Here is a 27,500-nt window from a genome sequence, read left to right as displayed (position 1 = left end):
GGCCAATAAAGACATCAATATTTCTGGAAAGAAATGTCATTTCACTAAATTCCTAAAAAGAATATTTCTGAATTTTAACTTTAATGATTAAGTAGAAAGATCAGTAGCTCCAATGTAACACTATCCCCACTGACCTCTCCTGAAGGGGCCACATTCCGTGTTCCATTACAAGCAGAAGTTACCATGGGTTTTGTGGTCAGCTGGAATGGGAATCCAAATAAGCTGGCAGCATTGTAGAGACTGGTTTTGACTTGGTGAATGAAATAATCTAGACAATATAATATAGATTACACATACATATAGAGTAATAAACTTCTAGCAAAAAATAAGATTATATTTTAGAAAAGGCCTCTCTCAATCTCTATTAGAAGTCCTATTTTCAATCACTGAAATAAGAAGGTATCCATAAAAGTAATTTTTCTCCTATCTGAATAACTGGATTTCCAGTATTGTGATTCTGGGATTTGGGGGTTGTTTTATTTTAGGTAGGCTCCACACCCAATGTGGAACTTGAACCTATGACCCTGAGATCAAGGGTCACATGCAGGGCACCTGGCAGAAAGGCTGCATGGGTTAAGCTTCCAACTTCTGATTTCAGCTCAGGTCATGATCTCAGGATTTTAAGATCAAGCCCTGCACTGAGCTCCATGCTGGTGGTGGAGCCCGCTTCAGAGTCTCTCTCTTCCTCTGCCCCTCCCACTCCCACCCTCTCAGGCCCACTCTCTCCCTCCCTCTCAGGGTGGGGCAGAGGAAAGAGTCACATGCTTCACCAACAAAGCCAGTCAGGTGCCCCTGTTTTTGTTTGTTTGTTTGCTTGCTTGCTTGGTTTTTTAAAGTAAGCTCTAGGCCCAACGTGGGGTCTGAACTCAGGAACCAAGTTCAAGAGTTGCATGCCCTACCAACTGAGCCTGCCAGGAACCCTGTGATTTTTGTTTTTCAATAAGGTGTCTCTTCTGGATGCTACAAAAACATGAAATATCACTTTAGCAAATCACATACTGATTCATAAAGAAATGCCCTGAAATGACAACTTGTAAGCAATGAGTTCTAGCAATGAGTTCTTCAGAATATATAAAATAAATAAACCAAAGAGACAGGGGCATAGCCTGCAGCACGCAAACACTAAGTATGGCAGAATCTGACAGGAAGCACTATAATTTACTCACTCATTTGTCCTTACTTCCTAGGCAGGTAACAATGCACTCCTAAATAAACATTTACTAAGTGCCTATTATACATTGGCTACTCCAAGGTAGAATTAGCGAAGTATAAAATATGCAGCTATAAACATCTATGATGAAACAAGGCTATCCCTCTACTGAGAAGGTATGTTAGAGATAGCTATGTTAAAAAATGGGCAGAAGACATGAACAGACACTTCTCCAAAAAAGACATACAAATAGCTAACAGACACATGAAAAAAATATTCATCATCATTAGCCATCAGGGAGATTCAAATCAAAACCACATTGAGATACCACCTTACACCAGTTAGAATAGCCAAAATCAACAAGACAGTAAACAACAAGTGTTGGAGAGGATGTGGAGACAGGGAAACACTCTTACACTATTGGCAGGAATGCAAATTGGTGCAGCCACTTCGGAAAACAGTGTGGAGATTCCTCAAAAAATTAAAAATAGAGCTACCCTATGACCCTGCAATTATACTACTAGGTATTTACCCCAAAGACACAGATGTAGTGAAAAGAAGGGCCATATGTACCCCAATGTTCATAGCAGCAATAGCCACTGTTGCCAAATTGTGCAAAGAGCCAAGATGCCCTTCAACAGGTAAATGGGTAAAGAAGATATGGTCCATATATACAATGGAGTATTATGCCTCCATCAGAAAGGATGAATACCCAACTTTTGTGTCAACATGGATGGGACTGGAGGAGATTATGCTCAGTGAAATAAGTCAAGCAGAAAGAGTCAATTATCATATGGTTTCACTTACTTGTGGAGCATAAAGAGTAACATGGAGGACATTAGGAGAAGGAAAGGAAAAGTGAATTGGGGGAAATTGGAGGGGGAGACGAACCATGAGAGACTGGGACTCTGAGAAACAAACTGAGGGCTTTAGAAGGGAGAGGGGTAGGGGATGGGTGAGCCTGGTGGTGGGTACTAAGAAGGGCACATATTGCATGGAGCACTGAGTGTGGTGCATAAACAATGAATCTTGGAACACTGAAAACATAAAATTAAATTTAAAAAAAATTTTTTTAATTAAAAATGAACATTTTTAAAATTAAAAAAGAGAGAGAAGACGTGTTAGAACTGATGCACCCTTCCCTGCCACCAGAAATAAAAACTACAAAATTAGTAAGTAAGTAAATAAGGTAAATTTAAGGGGGAGGGGTAGATTTCAGTGCTTGCCACACTTCCTCCTTTTATGACACTACCCTTTTCTCATTTCCTACGCTGCTGACTGGTTCTCTACAATTGCCTTTCTATTTCCCAATTAAGGGCTTTAAAGCACTAGTTTGAGAGAAAGAGACTATCATTTTATCCACATTGTGCTTTAGAGGGGAAAAAAAAGCCTGAAACTGAAATGGTGGCTTTAAAACAACAAGCACTCCAGAACGTATAATGATATAAAACAGAAATAAAAAAATAGGGGAATAACTTAACAGGGAGGATGTAATAGCTAAGTAACCAGAATGCAATGTGAAGTAATCTGTAACCAGAGAATAGGTAAAAGTATCAAAGTTTGCAAATTACTTGTTTCTCATTTTAAGATTTAGAGAATTCCAGGTTATCCCTCTAGTAATGTTGAGGGTTATCACCTATACTGGGCTGTACTTTCTTAAGTGGAAGAATAAGAGCTTTAGAGATTGGTGCTTGACCCACAGATTGTTATCCAGACCCCAGGGGGCATGTGGTATTCCTAGTAACTAACAGACTTAAATAGTGGATGCTAAGAAGTATTGTAATACTTTTTTCCTAAAATCTAGGTATTCCTTGAGATTATGCCAAAAAGATCTCAGTAACTCAAAAAAGGAAGAGGAGGAGGAAGAAAAGGGGGAGGAGGCGAGAGAGGGAGGAAGAGTGAGGGGGAGGAGGAAGGTGGGAAGGAAGACAGGCTGGCCTGCTTCATCTGTAAAATGGGGATAAGACCACCTTACTTTCCTCACAATAGACTAAGTTAGCTCTCTTAAAATTCCTTTCATCTCTAAGATCATGAGTCTGCGATTCTAAGGTCTTCCTTTTCCTCCTTCTACCCTCCTTTTGTTTCTTCCTCTCAAAAGCAAACAAGAGAGTAGTATTGCCCAACATAGCTGCCAGTGGCCGCAAGTAGTCACCTAAGTTTATATTTAATTAAAATTAAATCTAGGTCCTCAGTCACACTGGCCCCATTTCAAGTGCTTAAGAGGCATAATCACGGAGAGGTCTATCAGATGCACTCCTGTAGACCTTTACAAATCTGCTACCTGCTGCTTGTTCCTTACCTTAGGTTCCTTTCTATAGTATCCATTCAGAAAATTGTAACACATATATATATGTGTATATATGATATATATATATATAATATATATATATAATACATATAATACATATTTCATGGAAATTATGGAGGGATGGGTCTTTAACATGGAAGGAAATCCATGAAATAGATGATCACCATAATTATTTCAGGAACCTTCTGTAATACCACCTTCAAAGTTCTTTTTGTTTTTCTCGTTTTGTTTTGATTGAAGGACAGCTGACACAAAATGCTACATGAGTTTCAGATGTAACCACCGTCGACCTGCTGTTATTTATTTACATTTTTGTTCAAAATTGACTCATATTTTTTGCTAAGCAAATGTATTTGAAAGGTAACTTTATATCACTACTATAAATGTAAAGAAATGAAACAACAATGTAAGTTTTAGGTGGCCTGTTAACAGAAGGGAGAGTCACAGGTAGTAGATGAATATCAAAAACATACGTTAACATAGCGTTAAATCAAGATTTTTCTACTTGAAATAATCAGAAAATTAAAAACAAATGAAAAGGATACGACCTAATTCACATGCTATTTAATGCTATGAAATGTTGTATCCCCTAAAATCATTTCTTGAACTAGTATCTACCCTGTGCTTTGGGAAATACTGTCCTAATGAATTTAGTATAAATCTGGCATTCAAGATCCTCTTAATTTGATACCCTTCTCTCTCTCCAACTTTTCCCGAGTTCTATTCATGGATTCCTGAATTGCACAACTCTCCCATTTCCCTCTGCCTAGAATGCTTTCCCTTCCTATTGCTCTGCTGATATCTCACCCATACTTTAAGATCCATCTCACATACTCGCTCTTTCCCCAAATATTTACTGATACTTTTTATCAGCTGAAAATTAGACAGTATTTTGTTACTATCTTTCTTATTTCATTTATCGTCTCCTTACTGACATTAGTAATTATTTATATGCTTGTCTTACATCCTCAATGATACAATCATATACCTATACAACTCTTAAGGTCCCTAAAAATAGAGACCCTGTCTTACTCATTTTTCTTTTTCCTGCAGAACCTAACACATTGCTTAGCAGTAAGACATACGCAATAACTACTCATTGAATTTAAATGAAATCTTAACAGACATGTTTACTCCTAACTACCGCATCTGGAGGTATATCGAAATTTACATTCATTTTTGAAACAAAGGAAATAATATTATAGCACTCCATTGTGCCTTTTTCCTTTAATCTAGGTTTGATCTCTTCTATTAAGCTACGTCTAGCCCTCTGGATACAGAGAAATAAACAATTTGGGCAACACATTAGATTCATTCACTCAGCTATGTAACTAGATGACTCATTTTGAAGGAGATTTTTACCATGTTTTGTCCTCAAAAATAAAAAGTACCTTTTCTTTATAGGAAGACTGAAAATTTTAAAATACATGTTCAACATACAGCCTTATTTATCTGGGCAGATAATCAAGTCCCTGATAACAGTGGTTACCTCTGGAAAAGATAACTGAGAAGAAAAGAACAGGAAAGAGACTTACTTTTCACTGTACATACTTTTTACCTTTTGAATTTTGCCCCACACATATACTTTTCCTACTTAAATTTAATTTTAAAAATTATCATATTCAATACCTAATCTTGGTCTTTTGGCTGGTATTTCATCAGGGTCCACTGTAGAAAACAAAGTGCTGAAAAGAGAGAGAGAAGAAAAAAATTATATATAATCTCTCTATATTTACATATACATACATACATTTTTATAAGTAAACCTCGGATGCATACAACATATCTCCTCCATTCACTTTGTCCAAAAAAAATGAGATTCAACTGATGCTTAAAAAGAAAACACTCTTCTATAGTAGGCCTTTACCATTTGAGGACTTAACACTATTGTTTAAACTATTTGAAAAGGCACTCAAAACTCCCTATCAAATGATAATCTGTAATCTGGCTAAAGTACAAACCTGAAACTGGTCAGAAATCACTTCGCTTAGTAAATCAACACAGGTAAAAGCCTAGGACTAGTATTTCCTTTTTCTCTCTAGAAATGATTTTATCTTTTTAAAAGATCTTATTTATTTATTTGACACAGAGAGAGACAGTGAGAAAGGGAACACAAACAGGGGGAGAGGGAGAAGCAGGCTTCCCACTGACCAGGAAGCCTGATGTGGGGCTCCATCCCAGGACCCTAGGATCATGACCTGAGCCAAAGGCAGATGCTTAACGACTGAGCCACCCAGGCTGCCCTCCAGAAATGATTTTAAAAAAACAAATAATTTCCTTTTGAAAGATGACATCTCCTCATCTCTCCCCAAAAGGAAAGCAATCTTCTACTTCACTAGAAGTAGACAATACAAGAAGCCTTAAAATTTAATGCTTAGAGAAGTTGTTCTATTTAACTGCACTTCTATCATGGAAATGATATTACAGTGATAATAAAAAACTGGGATATTTGGGAAAGTTCTGGACCTATACCTCAAGAATGTTAAAGGCTTATGATATACTATTAATCATCTTTTAAAAGATGATTATAATTGATCAGTTTTACCAAAAATATGAACAGAATAAATCCTAGGAGAACACCATTCAGTTCACAACTTTAAGCATCCCAGTAAGAGCTCCTGGCTTTGTTTCGACTGAAAAATGGCTTACACTGTAAAGAACTGTTTAGATTAAGGATATGTGGTGAAGAACAGGGTTTTGATCTCCAAATCATTGTTCCATATTTGAAAGTAGGGATTCAGAGCAAAAAGAAAGGATAGGGGAGAGGAAATTAACATTCTCTCATTCAATAAATACGCAACAAATGCCTATCATGCACCAGCCTCAGCGCAAGGCCCATGGTGTAGAATAAACAAACACTATCCTTATATATATTAAGCGTCACTTTTGGCACTTTACAACATGTTCTCAAATGATCCTCACAACAACTTCACAAAAAGATAGAAAATAGGATGAAACCTTGGGCTCTCTAGAACACATGATGGAATTCAGCCAACAGCCAATTTCATCAATGACCTGCATTCTCAGACTCATGTACTAAATCATCTTGTTCTCTCAAGCTCCAAGAAACCACCCTTCAACAATCCTGAGACTTAAATTAAAAATAAAAACAAAAACAAAAAAAACCCACCGAAATGAACACTTGATCACTAAAAGCTGATGGTGGGGTGTACAGAACTGGTATGGTATTTTACTCTCCAGATTAATTCTCCAGCAAGGTGGTATGAAATGAGACAAACCAACTTTTAGGTTTCCCAAAATTTTAACTGAATTTTAGAGTACAATTTTTAAAGGAATGAGACACCTAATTTTTCTCCGTCATACACTAACTCTAAAGCACGGTACCACCCTCCCTCCCTCCCCCGAGAAACACACACACACACACACAGTTTAACAGCTGTTTCAGAACAAAACAGCTGCTGTTTCTTGGTGCTAAGAGAACAATTCTTGCAGTCAAAACGGCTTTGGGCAAGCTATGAATCTCACTTCCCTTAGCTGCATTTATTGCCTACAGATGACGCTTGGGAGCGTGCTTCGTAAACACTGAGCCACAATACAGGCAGTATTCCTTCAATTTTTAGTTTTCAACCTAAGAGTAGCAAGATACGATACAGCCCCATTTGACATCAAGCAGCCTGGACTCTGACAAGAATATCAAAGATCCTAACCATCGCGGGCCACTCCAGAGACAACTAGCTCGCTCCATCATCCGGAGCGCATCCGCACAGCGTGGAGGGAGCAACTACGTCACCAGGACACCCGCCACTCGCACCTCCACAGCCTTGGCCCGGCCAGCTGTTTCGGCCGAGCCGGGCCTGCCTGGCTGGAGCAGCGCTCTCCCGGCCGAGCCCCGGGTGGGGGAGGGGGTACAGCCAGGCTGGCGCTCGGCCCCCTCTCTCTCACCTGTTCGAGCGCCGCCTCTTCAGGAGGGCCCGGGATGGGGGCACCGGCCGGTCACAGAAACGGAAAATGGTGCCGAGAATCCTAACCAGCCATTTGTACATACCAAGCCCAAGCAGCAGCGGCGGCCGACACACCCCGAGAAGCAAACCCCAGAGCTGTCGCCGCCGCTGCCGCCTTCGCCGCCTCGGCCACCACCGCCTAGGCTCAGTCGCCGACTTGTGACGCGATCGGAGGGCCCACAGATAAAACGTCCAGAGGGCTATAAGAGCCCCCCCGCAACCCCGCCACCACTCCTGACGTCACCTCCTCCCGCCCGACCGGAAGGCATCTTCGTCCTCAATCTGCGCACGCGTAGCTTCGCCCCACCTTCTCCTCCCGAACCTAGCAACCGGAATGCGTGCGAGAAGGTCCCAGTCCAATCGCTGACGAGATCGAAAAGGCTGTGGGCGGGGTTTTCTCCTCCCTCGGAGCCAGTCGCCGGACGGCCCGCGGGGCAAGGCCCACTGGCCGCACGTGAGGCTTCTCCACCCGGGAGGGAGCGCTCGGAACGCCTGAAATACAGTAGGTGTTCCGTAACCGTTTGTTGAGGCCACAGAATATAGGTAGTTAACATCAATTAACAAATGTTTATCCTGTTAACCGCCCTTTAGTTTGCATATACGTTACTTCTAGTATTTTACACACATGGTCCCCTGCGTTTCTCCCAGCACCCCCAGGCGATGGGGCGGAGTCTTGTGCCCGTGTTTAAATAAATAAATCCAGCGTAGAGCGATTAAGTTATTTGCCTAAAGTCACAAAACTAACTAGTGGTGTAGCTGGATTGGAACCAGGATCTGAGAGCCCGCGCCAGTCCCTGGCCCTTGTTTTGAGTCTAACCCTGAGAGACATGATTACGAATTGCAAGATAATTACGTGCAAAGTGCTGTAGGAACCAGAGAAAGGAAAACCACACCCTGGGGAGGGACTGAGAGGGGCAGAACTCAAAAGAAAGCTTCACTGACCCTATAAGAGGCCTTACCTGAGGCCCAGAAGTACCTATTGGCCTCCTCCCCCGCCCCCCCCAAGGCTGGCCTGGAGTGCTGATTAACTCTCTCTTTGTTATCTAGAAATCACACTTTTGGTTAATTTAAATAAATGAGAAAAAGTCCCACCGTATTTAGTGACAGAATATCCAATCCCCTTCTCCAAACGGTACTGAAATCCTTCTTTTTTCCTGCCCCACAAATCCATTCCTGACTTTCACTTGACCCTTACCTAGGCTTCAGTTAAGGACAGACTTCCCGGCTTGCTTGAACTTTAACACAGGCACTCCCTATGTCAGCTGTGTCCCTTGCTCAGTGAAGTGTCCTGGAATTCTGGTGCAAGTCACCACCTGGAGCCCCAGGACCACCAGCTACCCACCTATGCCTCTGGAAGAAAATCCCAAGTGTGGCCATTGGCCCCTCCCTTCATTCTCCAAATACTGCTAACACCAGACTATCACTGAGAGTTTGAGAATAGAATTACAAAGACCAAAAGATTTTTTTTTTTTAAGAAACTGTTTAATTTCTATCAACCTTGTTCCACGTAGTTTGCCTTTGTGGAAGAGCAGCTTAAGACCACTCGGTGGTTGGTCCTACCCCTTCCGTGGCCTGAGCAGTGGGAGCTGCAGACCAGTCTTCAGCGGCTGGCTGGGCGCTCCAGTCTTCAGTAGGGAACTGCTGAATTGGCCCAGAGGGCACCGGTCTGTGACTTCAGGCTGAGTAGCAGTGAACTCAGGAGCTGGAGCCGTCCATGTGATGAGGGAGCAGGAGGCAAGCCAAAGACAAAGCATAAGCGGACACTCTGCAACCTCCCCCCGCAACCCTCACTTCTGGGTGGGACACCTGTGACAGTCCTCCAGGAATCTCCCAACTATCTTAATGTTAATACCTTGCTAGAGAGGAAGACAACCTTAACTTGACAATGGCAAGGCCTCCAGTATCTCATAGGTACCTTGTAGGTCAGTCATCTTTAGCACATGAAAGTTATTTTGAAACCTCCGTTTTCCTTACTTCACAAGACTCCTAACTATATAATCACCACTCCTCAAGCCCCCAGTGCAGCAACTCTCTCTGCCCACAGGTTCTGTCCCCGCGCTTTAATAAAACCACCATTTTTCACTAAAGACATCTCATCTTTCTTGGTGGTTGGCTCCGGACCCCACCTTACCTTACCTCTATTCCAAAGCTTCGTCACATTCACCCTGCCATTCCTCCTGGGTCACAGTCTTCCCAGCATCAGTCTGCTCTTCCTTTTCCAACTCTTCAGAATCTCTGCAGAAGTAGGGATCAGGCATGATCTCCCATGGGTGTTCAGGGGAATTGGTGCCACAGATGCACAGAACTTCCCCGGCCAACATCAGACCCACTTGACTGGGCTCCCTTGTTGCAAGGGATGGCCATGTCCACATAGCACTAGGGAGAATCTGTGTTACATGAGCCATGGTAGGCAGGTTAACATAAGACACCTCTGTGAGAGGCTGGTCGGCAGCCCTGGGATCAGTAACCACTAGAAGTCTTGGCTCCCAGAAGGCTGCCTGGATCTGGTTAGTGAAGGTTCTGGGAGTGAAACGGCTGGCCATAAGAGGGGCTCCAAGAGCACAGGACACTTCAGCACAGCTTGCTGGCCAGCATTCCTGGACATTTTCTTTTAAGCACCGATTTCCACCACAACAGTGGCACAAGTGGCCAGCAGAAGCTTCTCCCAGGTTCTCTTCAGATTTATGATGTAGATCCCATTAATTTTTCTTTTGTAGGTAGACTGTTCCATTTGGAAGTCAAGTTTGGTGCCACCTAAGCAGATTTGCGCTGCAAGGGATTTGAAGACATCTTCCTCCTTCATTTGCAGGACATCAAGGGCTCCAGACATTGTACAAGTTTCCCTTTAAGTTATCATAGGAATGTAGAACAATGCCACTGGATGGACCCCTCCCGGAGGAGTGTGGAAAGCAAAGACCAGTTGATTTAGAAGTGACTATTAAAAGTACTGCATCCAACGTCCATTGCTCGTTGCCTCCCAGAAGGACTTTCCTTCCCTCAAAGTCATCTCTCCACTAGTCTCAACATCTTTCATGAGAGAGATAGAAGAGAATTTCTCCTCTACCTCTACCCTGATGTGTTTCAGGCTGGGCTCTAAATTAACTCTAAAAAAGCACCTGCACATACACAAAATAAAATGTTAGTCACCCTCCATGAAAAGTGGAGGACCTTGGAATTACCTCAGTCCAAACCCCCTGGGCCTCATGAACAAACAGTAACTCTTCAGTGGAGCAATGGCCAGGCACCACCCTAACTTACTGCCCCACCCCCACCTCCACACACACGTCCCCTTTTTGTCCTCTTACTGTCTCTGGTTGCCCTCTGAAAGGGAGAAAAGAAAGCCACTCAACCTTATAGTTTCTCCTGCCTGGGGTTTTGCCAGTTAGTGCCCCTGCTGTCCTGTGGTCCTCAGTAGAGGCATAGGCCAATGCCTGTCCACTGGCAAGAAGTGGGATTATCCTCACCCCTCAACCCACCACTGCTACAGCCATTCCTGGACCTCAGAACTCTTCACAAGAGGGCTGGAGAGAAAACAAAAACAAAACAAAAAACAAAAGCCCTATGGAAAAACAAGAACATAGAGGTTTCTTCCCTGGTTTGGATAACTTGAACCCTTGTACTGCTGCTGGTGCTTAGGTTTTCATTAGGGTATCCTCCATGGTTGCCCAGTTTTCTGAAAAGATCCTCTTCCTTGGGGCACCTGGGTGGCTCAGTGGGTTGCTTCTCTGCCTTGGGCTCAGGTCATGATCTCAGGGTCCTGGGATCGAGCCCCGAGTCAGGCTCTCTGCTCAGCAGGGAGCCTGCTTCCTGCCCACCCACCCCCCCCTTGCCTGCTTCTCTACCTAGTTGTGATCTCTCTGTCAAATAAATAAAATCTTTAAAAAAAAAATCCTTTTCCTTCTCTTCCTCTTCCTCCTGCGGAGATCCTCTCCTTCAAGCCTTTCCAAGGCCCATCCCTAATTCTCCTCCTGTCCACAGAACAGTAAAGACCCAGCTAGCCCTCCAATTCATTGTTCAATCTTGCACATTTTCCCTTTACCAGCACTCAGAGTGTTAAAAGATTTCTTGTGAGTTTTGGTCTTGCTGACCCCTGCCAGAGTTCTGGGCCATTTGATAGAAGTGGGTAGGAGCCCAAAGGTGAGATGTTGTTGGTTTGGGCCTCTTGCGTCTAAAATCCAACATAGTTCACCACCCTGGAGATTAATTTCCTTCCGGGGATCAACTCTGGTATTCAAGAAAAACATATCCTCCTAATAATGGGACGTTGATCTTACTCAGTCTAATCTGGCCTTATTATCCAAAAGCAAGTAGAGTTCCTCGTCCTAGATTTTATTACAAAAGCTGCTCACGGGCTTGGACTGCCTTATGGAGAAGTAGCACCCGGCCCTACTTGAGCCTCTTTCCTAATCTGTAAAATAGAGGTAATCGAACCTGCTTCTCAGATCTGCAGGCCAATGAAATGTACTCATGTGTGTGATGGACTGACTTCAGCAGCCAGCATGGCCCAAAGCCTAATGTTTCTCTTCCCTCTTCTTCAATGATCTAATAAGCCAATTTATTGATCACTTCCACATCCTGCATTTTCCACGGGATCTGCCGTTTCCCCTTTCCAAACCCATCAGAACTACTGTCATTTCTGACATTTCTGTCATTTCTGACAGTAGTTCTGATGGTGCCTGATCATTTCTCAGGCCTTTGCAAAAGCCACCTCCTCTTCTATTCTGTCCCTCTTGTATTAATTTGCAGGGCGATCCCTCTTTTGTTGTCTTTTGTGGTGGTTAAGGAAGGCAAATTTATACTGTTGTTCTTATTTATTAAGGAAAATAAATTTATAAATTAAATTTGTTGTTTTCTGTTACTAAATCACTAATAGTGGTTGGGTTGATTCTCATCAAATTCCACATGTTTTTTGGAGTAGTCTGACTTCAACTATGGAGCAACCCTGATACTTTGGAGAGCACTAGGGAGAACCTCAAAAAGAAAGGAACCTCTGGGAGGACCTAAGGGGTTCCCAGTTTCCCATCCAGAAGAGGAGGATGACTCTAGGCAAGAAAGACCCTGATGAGTTAACATGAATACCTCAAAGGGCTCATAATGGTTTCAAATGAGGGCCCAAGGCAGATGTTACAGGCGTGGATTCTTCCAGAGTTGCTTCTCACCGAGACAAATCTGTGTGCCTGCTCTGTGTATATAACTAAATAATGAGGATGCAAGATTCTTGTGACCAATCTGTGGAAAGCCAGTTAAAAATAAAAACGGAGGGCACCTGGGTGGCTCAGTGGGTTAAGCCTCTGCCTTTGGCTCAGGTCATGATCTCAGGGTACTGGGATCAAGCCCCACATAGGGCTCTCTGCTCAGCGAGAGAGAGCCCCCCCCTCTCTGCCTGCCTCTCTGCCTGCTTGTGATCTCTCTCTCTGTCAAATAAATAAATAAAATTTTTAAAAAATAATAAAAATAAAAACTGGATTCTGATTCTAATAATAATAATAATTTAAAACTGTAGTTTAAGATCTAAATAAATCTAAAATATATGGTACCAATGGATATTAAATACTGGACAGTAAAAATTTTTTTAAAAATTTAAAAAATTTTTTTTTAATTTTTAAAAAAATTTTTAATGAACTTTAATTTTTTAAAAGATTTTATTTATTTATTTGATAGAGTGGGAGAGGGAGAGAGCACAAGCAGGGGGAGCAGCAGGGAGAGGGAGAAGCAGGTTCCCTGCTGAGCAGAGAGCAAGAAGTGGGGTTCAATCCCAGGACCCTAGGATCATGACCTCAGCCCAAGGCAGACACTTAACCGAGACACTCAGGTGCCCCTTTAATGAATTTTCAATTAATAAAGCATTTTGCCTCTGTCTTGCCAGTGTACCTACAGGCCTTGCTAGAGCCCTCTACTCTTGAAACCCTCTGAGCAGCACTCTGCAAAGAAGCAGTTACTTAAAAGCACTGGACTTGCATTTATTTTGTTTGATACATTGTTTGTGAGGAAGTCATGGTTTCTAAAACAAAGTAGCTCTATTCCATGAAAAATACTTCTCAGGCCAGAAAAGTAGTATTCAGGTGTTTTCCTTACTGTTTTGTAATAGACTACTAAAAAATTATCCACATAATAATGTTAATAAGCAAGCCTAAATGTATTATTCTCTATATATTTATATTATTTCTTACATTTGTTTTTTTAAAGGATTTTATTTATTTATTTGACAGAAAGAGATCACAAGTAGGCAGAGAGGCAGGCAGAGAGAAAGGAGGAAGCAGGCTCCTCAATGAGCAAAGAGCCCGATGCGGGGCTTGATCCCAGGACCCTGAGACCATGACCTGAGCTGAAGGCAGAGGCTTAACCCACTGAGCCACCCAGGCATCCCAATATGTCTGTCTTCTTGAGAGAAGGAGCCACCCCCTATTCTTTCTTATTATTTTTTTAAACGGAAGCCTCAGAAATGTTCAATCAATGAATGAAGAAATGAAACAAATATACAGATGAGGGGACGTTTGCCTTGGTCTCCTTGTAGAAAATGAATCAAGGAAACTTATTTTTCCAAAGTGCACAGCTGGCAAGAGATTGTGGGGTCACTGTTGCAGATGAGAAGACGTTAGAGTGAGTCATAGAGCAGCTTGGAGCACTAGACCAGGGTGAGAGAGGACATAGGTCACCTTCCCTGACCGTTGGCGCCAGTGAGAACTATAAAACCACCTCCCCTCAGTTCCAGGACACTTCCATACCTGTTTTTCCTGTCCACACATTTGGAAGCTTGCCTGCCCCCTTTCTATTCTGCTCTCTGTAGCAAGTGATTTCTAGGTTAAGGAAAAAAAAAAAAAAGAGTCAGTGCATAATACTAAGTTGGAAATGAGACAAATTGTGTTATTCTTGAGTTCTGATCGTTTATCAGGGTCATCATATTGAGAAAACTGACCATTATTTACTCTTGACTAGCTGATGAGCAACGAAGAAATGGTTTTCCTCAGAATACCTTGGAGTAAATGTTAACACTCAAATAATTAGGAGTTGGCCCATCTTTTGGAATTTTTAAAGACTTTTATTCTGAAATAATTATAGGTTCACAGGAAGCTGCAACAATAGTTCGGGGATGTGTCGTGTACCCTCACCCAGAGTCCCCCAACTCTGTAACATCTTACATAAGTAGAATGGAGAAAATTGATGTTGATCCAATCTACAACTCAAATTTAGATTTTACCAGTTTCACATGCACATATGTGTGTGTGTGTGTGTGTGTAGTCCTGCCCAATCTTATCAGCTGTGTAGATTGCCCTGACCACCCCACAAGCAAAAGACAGAATTAATTCCCCTCTCAAAGATTCCCTGCGCACCTGTTCTCCAGTTTGCCCCACCTTTCCTCCCTCCAGCCCCCATCCTCTGGAATGTATAATGTATAATGTATATAATGTATAATGTATAATGCCAAATTTGAAATTTTTTTTCATATTTGATATTTCTTACTAATTCTCTTTCTTTGAGAGTATGGGTTCTCCCATTGATTCTTGTATTGTTTTCAATGCTCTAAATAGAAAACAGCACACAGCTGGGGAATCAGATGTCACCTTCTGTGCCTACCGGCAGGAAAATCATTAACAGTAATACAAAGAGGCCTCCTAAGGGAAATGATTCTTATTCCTATAATTGGCCGGTTTCCAGGAAAAATGTACATTAGCTCTGCCTAGATAAAGGCTTGGCGTGGTACGAAAACTGATAGGAGCTCAACAAATATTTATCAGACAAGCACACTGATCCAGCAGTGAGCAATGCATTCCATAAACAGGTTCCTAAGAGAATGTGGAACAATTCTCCATTTGTTCCAGAGGGCAGTTGTTTCCAAATCAGTAAAGCTTGCTGCAAATGGAAAAATAAAAAAGCTAGCAGGTCCCCTATTTGTTTTTCTCTGTGTATCCTTAATTTATTTCTCCAGCAGGAGACAAAAGATGAAAACAGACTACAGAACTGACTGACGTCATTCACCTGAAACATCACTGCTGTCAGGTGCCCTCCATTCCTAAAATCCACTTGATCCCTCTTCTTGCCTGGAGCAGCCCTGCTTTCCAACAGGAGGGAAAGGTGTGGAGGGCATAGCCACGTAGGTAATAGGAGTTACGCAGGGGTCAGCGAGCTTACCTTCGTAGCAGGCACAGAGCTGTGAACTGTACTTAGAATAGTTCATTGAATCCAGAAAACAGCCCTGTGAGATAGGTGGTCTTGTTTTCTTCATTTGACAGTTGAGAAAAGTAAGAGTTTGAGAACGGAAATGTTCTTAAATGTGGCTTCAAGCCACACCACTAGTGAGTGGAAGACGTGAGATGTGGACCACTGGTAGGGAGTCCTGGCATTGATCAGGTGTGAGGTATGACCCAGAATCTACACACAGTGCTTTGAAAAGTCCCCCAGGGGAGATCTCAGGTACTGACTCTTTGGGAAGCATTGCTTGAATCTACTTCCTGCACGGAATCCCCTGCTGTTGGGATGGAGTACAGACACAGAGGACTGATAAACTTCTATGAGAGATGCTGTTGCTTCATGAATGCCTATTTCAGGCAGACAGTGCTAAACGACTAGTGGCTTTTGCCCTGGTGCTCCAGAGGGAAACATATTCTTCAGTTGTTCCGTCTTTATTTATAAATTCAGGGCGCCTGGATGGCTCAGTGGGTTAAACCTCTGCCTTCGGCTCAGGTCATGATTTCAGGGTCCTGGGATTGAGTCCTGCATCGGGCTCTCTGCTCCTCTCTCTCTCTCTGCCTGCCTCTCTGCCTACCGTGATCTCTCTGTGTCAAATAAATAAATAAAATCTTTAAAATAAATAAATAAGTAAATTTATGTTTCAGCTCATCAAACCCTCACCAGCCTGAGTAAAGGCTACCGACACCTCCACCAGCGGAATTAAATTACCCTGTAGCCGTGGGAGCACATGTTCAGTTACTTCCAACACTGAGTTGGGTAGGTTCTGACACAGCTCTCTATTTAAAGCTTTTGTGCTTACTTTTCTTCTAAAAAGGAGGACAAGAAAGAGGGGGAGAGATAGGAACTCTGGATAAGAAGAAATAAAAGTATGTATAATGCCATAAAAATTTCCTTTAACCTGAAGCCTATTTGGACATATACGGGGGAATGATTAGGCTTAATAAAATGTTCTTTGCAAAGTCTAAAGACTGCCAAATGAGGCAGGAGCGTGTGAATTAACATTAAAAGTAGTTTTGTGTTCACAGGCCAACAGAATAGTCATTGCATTTGTTTCATTCACAAGGACAGGGAGGCAAGTATCTCAAAGCACACTTGATTTCAACATACCACGCCAAACGACTAATAAACCGCCCACAAAGAATGAAACTATTTTGAACTCGTCATTCTGCAAGTACACATTAGGATATTAAGACATGCATACAATTTTTTAAAAGATACGCATAAAATTGTGTCCGGCAAAAATGTACCAACCTTCCACTGAAAAGAGGAGGAGTCAAAAATCCTGAAAGGGTTGGGACCTGCCTGCCGTCCCTCTCTGGAACTTCCTGTTATCACCACACCTCTGGATTAGTCCTCTGAACTCTCTCTGAGCAAAGCCCTCTGAGAAACTAGGCTCTGGGCAGGACACCCTTCTTGTGAATGTGACGCACGCTCTCTCCAGTTTCCATATGCTGAAATTATACTTCTTCATCAGTTTGCTGTGCTTGGTCAAATCAGGTAGGTCATTTATTGAATGGCTTTCTTAATTATTTAAAAACATTACTAGCAGTATTGTCACTTTGCATTTTATTAGCCCAGTTCCTTCAGTGGACTTTTTAAGCTTTATTTAATTCCTTTTAAGGAAACAAGGTATGGGTTAAATGGGCTTGCAAATCCTGAAAAGCTTTTTTTTTTCTCAGTAATAAAAGAGACTATGACTTCTTTCGATTAACTGGTTCTTCTGATATACAAAAAATATATATGCTGGGAAATCTAAAAGTTATTTTCTCTCATAGTTAAGTCTTCTGTGCCTTTCCACCTCTATAAAAGAAGGTCAGTTATTTTCCAGAAATCTTAAGTTTTCTTTTATTATACTATCTAATATATACAGGACAGGTTTTTATAAGCTTTCGGTAACAGTTTATTTCAGTTACCTTTTAGGAAAACATGACTTTATGTAAACCCCTTGGAATGGTGCCTGGCATATTGATAACTGAAAAATTATTAATCAAAATGAATATAAATTAAAACAGTGATGTACAGGGTCGGCTGGCTGGCTCAGTCAGAAGAGCATTCAACTCTTGATCTCAGGGTCATGAGCCTGAGCCCACATTAAGTACAGAGACTACTAAGTGAATAAATAAGTAAGGAAATAAATAAATAAATAAAACAGTAATGTGCATAGCAGGGTAAGAAAAATAAAATGAAGTGGCTTTTTTGTTCTATTTATTTATTTATTTATTCAACAGGCAGAGATCACAAGTAGGCAGAGAGGCAGGCAGAATGAGGAAGGGAAGCAGGCTCCCCGCTGAGCAAAGAGCTCAATGGGGGCCTGGGATCAGGACCTGAGCTGAAGACAGAGGCTTTAACCCACCGAGCCACCCAGGCACCCCTGTTTTTTTTGTTTGTTTTTTTTTTTTTAAAGAAACTTGGCCTTCTTAGGAATTCAGTCATTTTTTCTTATGATAATTTAGTCTCGTGAAATTTTACCACAGTTTATGGTAATGAAGATTGGTACAATTTTCTTAAAGGAAATATTTTACTTATAGTATCCATAAAAATGTTCATGCCCTTTGAACTAGTAAATCCACTGCTGAGAATTTATTCTCAGGAAATGTCTTTTAAAAGGGGAAAAAGAAAATCTTAAGAAGATGATTCTAACTATGTTACTTATAATAACTTGAAACTAGGTACAGCAAAAATGATTCTTTATACAGGAATGGATGAAGTCCAATATATCAAACTTTTTTTAAAAATGTAGCCTTTAGAATAATTCTGAAGCTATGCAGAAATGTGCAAACATGTTTATAAAACAATGCCAAGTAGACAAAACAGAATTCAAACTTGTAGATAAACGAAGATTACAACTACGTTAAAATCACATTATCTGTGCCTGCAAATGAGGCCTAGAAAGGGAATGGAAAAGTTAAAATAGTTGTATGAGGATTTCAGCCTTATATAAATAAATTTTTCCTAATTTGTGCTTTGGAAGTTGATTTAACAGTAAGTTACAATTACACTAATGATGGTATTTTTCACTGAGAAGTCAATATTTTAAAGTGTGTGTTTATTCTAATGTTTAAGTTTAAAAAAAAAATGAACATAAGGGGATGCCTGGGTGGCTCAGTTGGTTAAGCATCTGCTTTCGGCTCCAGTCAAGACCCCGGGGTCCTGGGATTGAGTCTCACGTCTGGCTCTTTAATCAGCCAGGAGCCTGCTTCTCCCTCTGGCCTTCCCTCGGCGGCTGTTCGTGCTCTCTCTCTCATAAATAGATAACATCTTTTTAAAAAAATCATTAAAAAAATAAAATAAAATAAATTTTAAAATGAACATAAATTTAGAGATAATTTTAGGGGAGTGGGCTAACCCTGACACAAAAAAACCTGATGCTGATTTGTGGGTATTTTCTTTCAGTCCTGCATTACATAGCTCTATATACAACGTTGGAACTTAATTTTTTTGTGACCTGCCTTTTTACTTATCATTACGTCATCAGTAAAGTCTTATTTTAAATGATTCTAGAAGACTCACTGCTGAATGATAGAATCTAAACAGAGACACATCACAATAAACTTCTGTAGCTAGAAGGAAAAACATAATTATAGCTGTAAGCTAAATTTAGACTTCTTGGTGTCTGCAAAACCATGAACTTGCAACTTCATGGGAGAGGGTGTTGAATAATATGCATCTGATAGCAGAAATTATTAATCACAAATACATCGACTTTCTGCTTTTCCCTTCTTTGGCTTGCTGTCCCCAAACCAACAAGTATTAAGATGTGATTCTGAAACATAGAGGATACAGGTCATTCACTATTGGAGATCTTTGTTCTGTTCCAACGTTTGTGAAATCATGATGGGAATATTTGCCATAATTTTAACAGTGAGCAAAGCAATGGCAAGCAAGCTCTAGTGTGCCCCAGAACCCCCTGGGGACTTGTTTAAAATGCAGGCCACTCCCAAAGATCCAGACTCAGTGGACATTGAGAAATGCCCAGAATTGTGCATTTCTAATAGACCTTCTGGCTTTTTCAGCTGCAGGTGATCCAAAGAACAAATGTTGATAACTATCGTTCTATATTAAGGCTGTGGTCATAAATAATATTTTAAAGTGACTCTTTATCGGTACTTTGGCTTATGGAAATCTGTGTAAAACTACATAGATATTTGCCTAGAGAAAATAGCTTAGTGCCCAAAACAGAGAATTAGTTTCTCGGGTATTTGAAGTCTTCCTGAGATAATTTATAACTCCGTAGTGTGTGTGTGTGTGTGTGTGTGTGTGTGTGTGTGAATGTGTGTGAGAGAGAGAGACAGAGACAGAGACAGAGATGGAGAGAGACTTACCCTTCTCTGACAGAGAGACAAAGGTGAAAGGCAGTGGGTATGAAAGCACATATTTGTGCACATGATTAGGAGGTGAGAATGAGGAAATCTAGTATCTTATTTATTTTCTCTGTTGTATCCTAGAAGTTATGCTGTTGGTTAAAAGCAGAAATGTTCAACCAGGATGGCATTTTGCCCATATGCTTCCTGCCTATATTTGTCAGGGTTTTAAAAAAGAAACAAGAGGTACTCCATCAGGTTTGGCCCTGACCAACTGGGAATGTTTCTGTCCGGGAGCAAGAATTTCCTGCCCCCTTCAAAGTGCTTCAGGCCACATCAAGAATCAAAATGACATGACTCAGATGAGCAGCAGAAAATCAAATTTAATTTAGTACCTATGGGGATTCCACGGAGACACGGGGATTTCAAGGGACAGTCACGCAAAATGAGGTATATATGTCATTCTGAATTAAGGAGAGGAAGGTAGAAGTCTGGGACCTCAAAGGGAAGGAATGAATTCATGGGAAAATGAAAAAGAGTAAGTGTGTGGTGAATGTTTGCTGGACCACTCAGAAACAATGGGACATAGAGAACTTTGTTCAAAGAGGCCTTCCTGGGTTTCTCCCTGTCTGCACACCTAATTTGTAACAGTGTAGTTATCTACAGTGACAGCTCTCCCCCTGGAGCCGGTCCTCTATCTATTCTTTCTAGGCTGTTGAGGAGAGGGACGTAAAAAGCTTTTCCTGAATCGGCTGCGTTTTGATTACTTTTTTTTTTTTTTTTTTTTTTTTTAAGAGAGAGAAAGAGGGTTGGGGAGAGGCACAGGGAGACTTGAGAATCTTAAGCTGGGTTGGTACCCAGCGTGGAGCCGAATGTGGGGCTTGATCTCACAACCCTGAGATCATGAACTGAGCTGAAATCAAGAGTCAGATGCTTAACCCACTGAACCATCCAGGCTAAAGCACCTGATTGCTTTTATTTTTGATTATTTAAAAGATTTTATTTATTTATTTATTTATTTGACAGAGAGACAGAAATCACAAGTAGGCAGAGAGAAAGAGGAGGAAGCAGGCTCTCTGCTAAGCAGAGAGCCTGATGTGGGGCTCCATCCCAGGACCCTGGGATCATGACCTGAGCCGAAGGCAGAGGTTTAACCCACTGAGCCACCCATGTGCCCCCATCGATTGCTTTTAATTCAAAATAATCTTCATGCCAAAGTGGCCTGTTTGGGGGCAGCCTGCCCTGGGCCCCTACACTTAACCATCTGGTTCAGAACAAGTTTCTAATGCCAAAATCAATGTGGTTCCTCTGCATAAAATACATACATACATATATACATACGTGTGTGTGTGTGTGTGTGTATACCTGAGTTACTTTCCAGATTTAAAAATTGACTAGAATTTCATAGTAGGAAAATGTCACTTCCCCCTTCTACCTCTTTTGAAAATAGGAGTCTAACTCATACTCTGATCTCTTCAGGGCAGTTTCTGGCCTAATGGAATTTTTACTTCTGGGATTTTGGAAATTACTTCAGAACAGTGTTTTCAGGCAAGCATAAAAATGTGCTCTAGTGTGGGCTACAGGAAACGTCGTGACTTCACCAATTAACATGTGGGGAGCTGTGTCTCAGAAGAGGACTAGTATACTTTGCCCAGAATGTGGAATCCTTGACAATGTCTCCCTTCATCTTGGTATCACTGAATACTTTCCAGGAAACATAAAGTTACTATACGTGTCTGTGGACCTCTGTTCTAAAGGAAGTTATTAACACCTCTGTCATGTTTGGGGGTGGGAGAAATGACAGCTTGAGCACACCTTGAAACGCAAAACTTGAAATAAAGGAAGCGTGAGTCAGGGACATCCTTGTTTCACTTCCTGACTGCATACTGGTGCATCAAGGTTAAATGAGGTGGAATTTCACTGAGCCTGCCGCGTGGGTTTGACTAGTGGACTACACTTCGCCAACCATAAGTCAAAGAGAAACTGATGCTTTCGTTTGTAATCAGTTGACTCAGCCACATTGAGAGACTGAAATATGAACCTCCCTGTACTTATTGATTCTCATAGAAACTCAGGAATTTTCTCTCCTCCGCCCTCACTCCCAATTGCTTCATCAGTAGGTTATTTCCGTCCACAATTCCATCTTCTTTTGTCACTGAAAACTCTCTAGACATGAGTGAGGAGCCTCTTCTTTTTGTAGAAGTTTTCCCCTAGTCAGAAATGTGGGAAATGAAATCAATTCCAAAAGCAGGTAGAAGCTAAAAAGCTTGAACAGTTGAGTGACACCAAGAAGAGCCTGGGCAGCTTCATTTTGCTTTCAGGTGGTAGGTCTTGTGAGGGTAAAGGGAGATTATCCCTTGGAAGTCTCATCAGAAAGGGAGTGGGGTTGTCAGTGGTCTGTCTGAGGCAATCACACTTTCTCTCCAGCTAGGACTCAGCTGAAATCGATCAGTCTAGGAAAACAGAGGTATATCTGTTTTCTCTGTTGTTTCCTAAATAAATATAGTCAGTGGTTAGAAGACTAGAGGTGTCCTTGCAATTAAGAGGGCATTTTGTGTATCCAACACAGTTTTCTCTGGCAAACATAAAACAAGGTCACTGCTATAAGTAGTTCCTAAGGCTGAGAATAAGAGTACTTTATTTTTGCTGGAGCAACTGCGAACCCTCCCCACAAGAGACTCACTAAAGTGGGGGCTTTATTTAGTGGTATGAAGTGGAGGTCCATCACTCAGTTCCCAAGGGGAAAGAAAAACTGGAAACTGGAGGCCTGTTTCGATGTTGACAGAAAAAAGTGAATCTTCTGCCCAGTTAACCCCAAAAGACTTCACCTTTTCACTCTGGTCTTTCCATGAAAGTTTGAAATTATAGGAACCATTTCTTAAAACAGTTGTATTGTGATGTAATTCATACATAAGATTCACCCATTTAAAGTGTTATTCAACGGTTTTTAGTGTATTCACAGAGACGTGCAACAATCACTCGTCAATTTTAGAACATTTTTATGACCTTAGAAAGGAAACTGGCACCATTGAGCTACTGTACCCTTGTTCCCCAACTTCCTTCTTCCCCCAGCCCTTAGCAACCACTGATCTACTTTCTGTCTTTATAGAGTCCCCTACTCTGGACATTTCATATGAATGGAGTAATATAATTTGTGGTCTTTTGTGACTAACTTCTTCATTTATCATAATGTTTTCACGATTTATCCTTATGGTAGCATATTGAAGCGTGTTTGTTAACTGAAGGGTATTTAATTAGCCAGAAAGTCCTGCTTAACATAAGGTGACAAAACACCTATTTGGTCAGTTATTTTATTTTATTTTTAAGTAATCTCTTCACCCAATGTGAGGCTCAAACTCACAACCCTGAGACCAGACTTTTCATGCTCTACCGATGGAGCCAAACAGGTTCCCCTGGTCAACATTTTAATTGCAAGGGTGATGTTTGCTTATTTTCAGATCTTTTAATTAAAATTAAGAGAGATTTTAATTTCTTGCTATATTAATTTTTTTTAGATTTGGGTTGTCTTTGGTTAGTAAGACTGCCCTGGAAATTCATTTTCCTAAATTAGGTGCCTCAGGTCCTTTCAAATGAGCTAGCTTGCAGATCTTAGCATTTTGTGTCTGAAAGGAATGCAAGAGATTAGCTAAATATCTAAGGAATGAGGAACCAGTCTGTCATACGAGAACAAGGATAGCCCAAAGAGATTTTGGTTAATGACAGAGTCAGAACCAAACCCAGTTCTCTGGCCAGGAAGAAGCACTGTCACCTGTATACTGGCTAATACACTTCCCTTTTCCAAAGTCCTTCCAAAATGATGGAAAGAAGGTAGCTAGTTTTTACTGAGCACTTGCTTTATGTCAAATCCCATGCTAAGCAATTTACTTATTTTACTTGGCCTTCATAACAATCCTATAAGATCAACACTTTGTCAGGGAGCAAGAATCTCCTGTCCCCTTCAAGGTGCTTCAAGGCAGACTGAGAATCAAATGAGCATGAGACAGATTAACAACAGAAAATAGAATTTAATTTAGTACCATGGGGAATCCACATAGACATGGAAACTCCAAAGGACAGTCAGGCAAAATAAGATATATCTGTCATTCTGAATTAAAGAGAAGAAGGTAGCCTGGGACTTCAAAGGGAAGGAAAGAATTCAGGGGAAAATGAAAAAGATGTGTCTGGTTAAATGTGTTTGCTAGGCCACTCAGAAACAATGGAACATAGAGTACTTTGATCCAAGAGTCATTGCTAGGTTTCTCCTTGTCTACACACCTAGTTCATAACAGTGTGTAGTTATCTATGGTGACAACTCTCCTCCTGGAGCCGGTCCTCTGTCTGTTCTTTTTAGGCTGTTGAGGGGGCATAAAAAGCTTTTCCTGAATCTGCTGGATTTGGACTGCTTTTTAACTCAAAACAATCTTCATGTCAGCTAGCCCACATTCAAGTGGGCCTCTATAAATATTAACCCAACTCATCATACACATCATCAACAACCATTAAATTTTTCGCATTTACTGTGTACCAGCTAATACTTTAAATACTTCATAGACATTATCTCTAGTTCTCACCACAGCCCTGACAGCAGGGATTAGGGTGAGGTCAGTGAATCATTCATTAGGTGCAAAATTTAAGGGAGTAAGGGAGACCCAAACTCAATAATCAAGATAAATTATATTCATGATTTTAATGCAGTAAAAATATTTTTCATATTTTAACACAATATATAAGTGATATTTTAATATTTAAGTAATATTTTCCTGGAAATAATATGCATATTATCAATAATGCATTCTCACTGTGTATAATAAATGATACACATAAGTGATGTTTTGGGGGCCCAAGTGATATTTTAATGTAATATCTTTGGAAATGAAAATCAGTGCAAATAAGTCATTGATAAAAAAATATTCAGGGACACCTGGGCGCTGTGGTAGTTTAAGCATCTGACTCTTTAGGTTTCAGCTCAGGTCATGATCTCAGGGTTATGAGACTGAGCTCTGCATCAGGCTCTGGGCTCAGCAGGGAGCCTGCTTGGGATTCTCTCTCTTTCTCTCCCCCTTCCCCCACTCAGGTGTTCTCTCTTTCTAAAATAAATAAATAAATCTTTTTTTTTTTTTTTTAAGAAAAGTATCAACATTTTAAATAAAGACAGACTATTATTTGTTTTACAACTCTGCGTTATTGTAGAATAGGAGTGGTCATTTCCAATTCGCCGGCCGTTCCTGGGCCTACGCCATCTTCATTTCCTTGCTACGTGGTTTGGTTTATGAGAGCTGATGATGGTGTCTGAACAGACTGAATGGCAAAGGGCCATGTCTATGGTCATGGTTTTTGACTGACTATTGAGCTAAACTTTTCCCTGCTTGATTCAAAATCTGGGAGGATATTTTGATTAGTATACATACAGGTTTTGTTTTTTTTCTTTTGTCTCAGGCTCCGTATGGCTCTGCAGAGCACTGCCTAACAAATTGGCATTCCTATGATCATTTTACACAAGTGTAGCTGAGGCTCCAAGAGGTTAGGCAATTAATCACCAAGGGTAACATAGCTAGGAGGCAATGGAGTTGACCTGATCCTGAAATCCGTGCTCCAAAGTCATGTTGTATTTTGTTTAGGACATTAGACCAAGGTTGGCAAACTTTCTGGAAAGAGCCAGACAGTAAATATTATCAGCTTTGTGGGTCATTGGTCACTTTTACAACTGCTCAACTCTGCCTGATATCAGGAAAGCAGCCATAGACCGTACAAAAACGGTCCTGGCTGTATTTGGCCGTGGGTGACCTTGCATTATTCGACCATAACAAAATACTGCAGGCACAGATATGTTATCTCTGAAGATGTTCTCTCCAGGTTTCTTTGACATCTTACTCTGCTCTCATCTCAGCTTGTTCTCCATCGGAGTCGGAATTCCTCATTAGATGGGAGACATCACCCATCCAATGGTCATTTTCCAATCGTTAACACTAACAGGCGTTGCAGAGTAATTGAATTTCAAAGCAGACTGAAGGGAAATAAACCTCAAATAAACTTCAAATAAACTCCAGTAGAAGAGGTTAAGCTCTAGAAACCAGTTTAACATGTTCTGTGGTTACTTGGTTAAAGGCTCTGTTAATACTACTTCCAAGCAAACTTGACTTTGTAACAAACAGCACAATAAGCAAAAAGAGGTTTGCTTTCTGAAGGCGTACAAGTAATTGTTTTAGAAATATAAATGTAAACCAGAAATTAAATATAAATGTAAAGAACTATATTTGTGAGGGTGAAGCAGTTTAACCCATTTGCTATTCACAGATACCTAGTCCTTGCCTACCCTCCAAATTGCCTGAGAATTTGAGATCCAACAAGACACGTTCCTTCTCTACGTGCTGGGGCATAATGCTAGGGAAAAAGCCAAGACAGAGTTTACCTTCAAGGAGCTTAAACCAATTTGCAACATGGTCCAAAAGAAGATAAATTTAATGTTTTCTTTTAAAATGCTGTTAATTCTGAGTGGGAAAGAATTAATAACTTCAGGTAGCTTTGAGCAGAGAACATCAGAAATGGAATGCAGAACCCATTTTTGTTTGCACAGTATTTTGCAGGCCTTATAACCTGCAGACATATTTTTACACAGTTCAGTCATAATGGATGTGTCATTTCATACTCTATTTATTTCATAAACATTATATCATTACTACTTGGAGTATCCAGATGGATCACTCTGAATGGCTGAATAATGTGATACACACTTATTCTTGAAACATTTACTGATGTCAGCTCTAAGCCAGGCTCTATTGTTGGCACTGGATATACACCAGTGGATAAACAGATCAGTTATTTTGGAGTATCAACACCAGCAGGGAAAGTTATTTCAGAACAAGAAAAGAACACTTCATGGGTCATGATGCCAGGGTCCTGGGATCGAGCCCCACATCGGGCTCCCTGCTCAGCGGGAAGCCTGCTTTCTCCCTCTCGCACTCCCCCTGCTTGTGTTCTCTTTCTCACTGTCTCCCTCCGTCAAATAAATAAATAAAATCTTCAAAAAAAGAAAGAGAGAAAAGAATGCTTCAGGTGTGTGGTAGGAAAAAAGCAAGGGTCAAAGTTCTTTACAATGGGATCCAATACAAGAAAGCAGAGTAATACCTATAAATCCTGGGGGAAAGAATATTGTTTGAAGATCTAACTGATGATTTAGGCCTAGAGAGTCACTTATGGGTATGAATGAACTTAGGAACTATATTCTCCATTAGCTCTTCTTGAAAAGGCAGCAAGAGCTGTCACCCAGGGGTGAATGAAGAAGCCCGGGAACAGGATTCACTGGAAGCAAAGACTGTGTGCATTATAGCCCTAAAACCACGTAACCAGGGAAATATGAGAACTATGATTCCAGAAGACAGTTTTATATACAGCCCCTTCTCATTATTCATGGTAGTTAATGTGCCATAGAGTCACTGCAAACACTGAATTAGTAAAGACTGAGCAATTGCTTCTAGGGGAAATGGTTTTCCCAGGGTTAGGGTTCCTGTAAGCTGCTGGTTACAAAATTTTCGTTGACCAGGGAATAGATAATCTTATTTTATGTGTTTCTGTTTAAAGACACTTTATTT

At 41.0% G+C, this 27,500-nt stretch overlaps 2 protein-coding genes and 1 pseudogene across 4 annotated transcripts in view; 1 reads left to right on the top strand and 2 right to left on the bottom strand.

Moving 5' to 3' along the window:
- Positions 1-7,653, bottom strand: part of SENP2 (SUMO specific peptidase 2) — a 34,194-nt gene extending 26,541 nt beyond the window's left edge. Inside the window, exons 1-3 of one of the 3 annotated variants that reach the window (XM_044251937.1) lie at positions 7,362-7,653; positions 5,088-5,143; positions 135-268 (exon numbers count right to left, since the gene is read on the bottom strand). In XM_044251937.1, the coding sequence (XP_044107872.1) occupies positions 135-268; positions 5,088-5,143; positions 7,362-7,462 (291 nt within the window). In that variant the 5' untranslated portion in view covers positions 7,463-7,653. Of the gene's footprint in view, positions 1-134; positions 269-5,087; positions 5,144-7,361 lie in introns of those variants that run through there. The other 2 variants (XM_044251935.1, XM_044251936.1) reach the window with 2 other exon arrangements.
- Positions 7,654-8,936: 1,283 nt separating this feature from the next.
- LOC122910503 lies at positions 8,937-10,433 on the bottom strand (annotated as a pseudogene).
- A 6,512-nt stretch (positions 10,434-16,945) lies between these two features.
- The window catches only part of LIPH (lipase H), a 46,829-nt gene continuing 36,274 nt past the window's right edge, over positions 16,946-27,500 (top strand). Inside the window, exon 1 of the mRNA XM_044251934.1 lies at positions 16,946-17,107. Coding sequence (XP_044107869.1) covers positions 17,059-17,107 — 49 coding nt within the window. The 5' untranslated portion in view covers positions 16,946-17,058. The remainder of the gene's footprint in view (positions 17,108-27,500) is intronic.

Source organism: Neovison vison, chromosome 6 (assembly GCF_020171115.1).
Source record: "Neovison vison isolate M4711 chromosome 6, ASM_NN_V1, whole genome shotgun sequence".
In the NCBI taxonomy this organism is placed as follows: Eukaryota; Metazoa; Chordata; class Mammalia; order Carnivora; family Mustelidae; genus Neogale; species Neogale vison.
The sequence above is the reverse complement of the archived record's forward strand: the minus strand, read 5'-3'. Positions and strand labels throughout refer to the sequence as shown.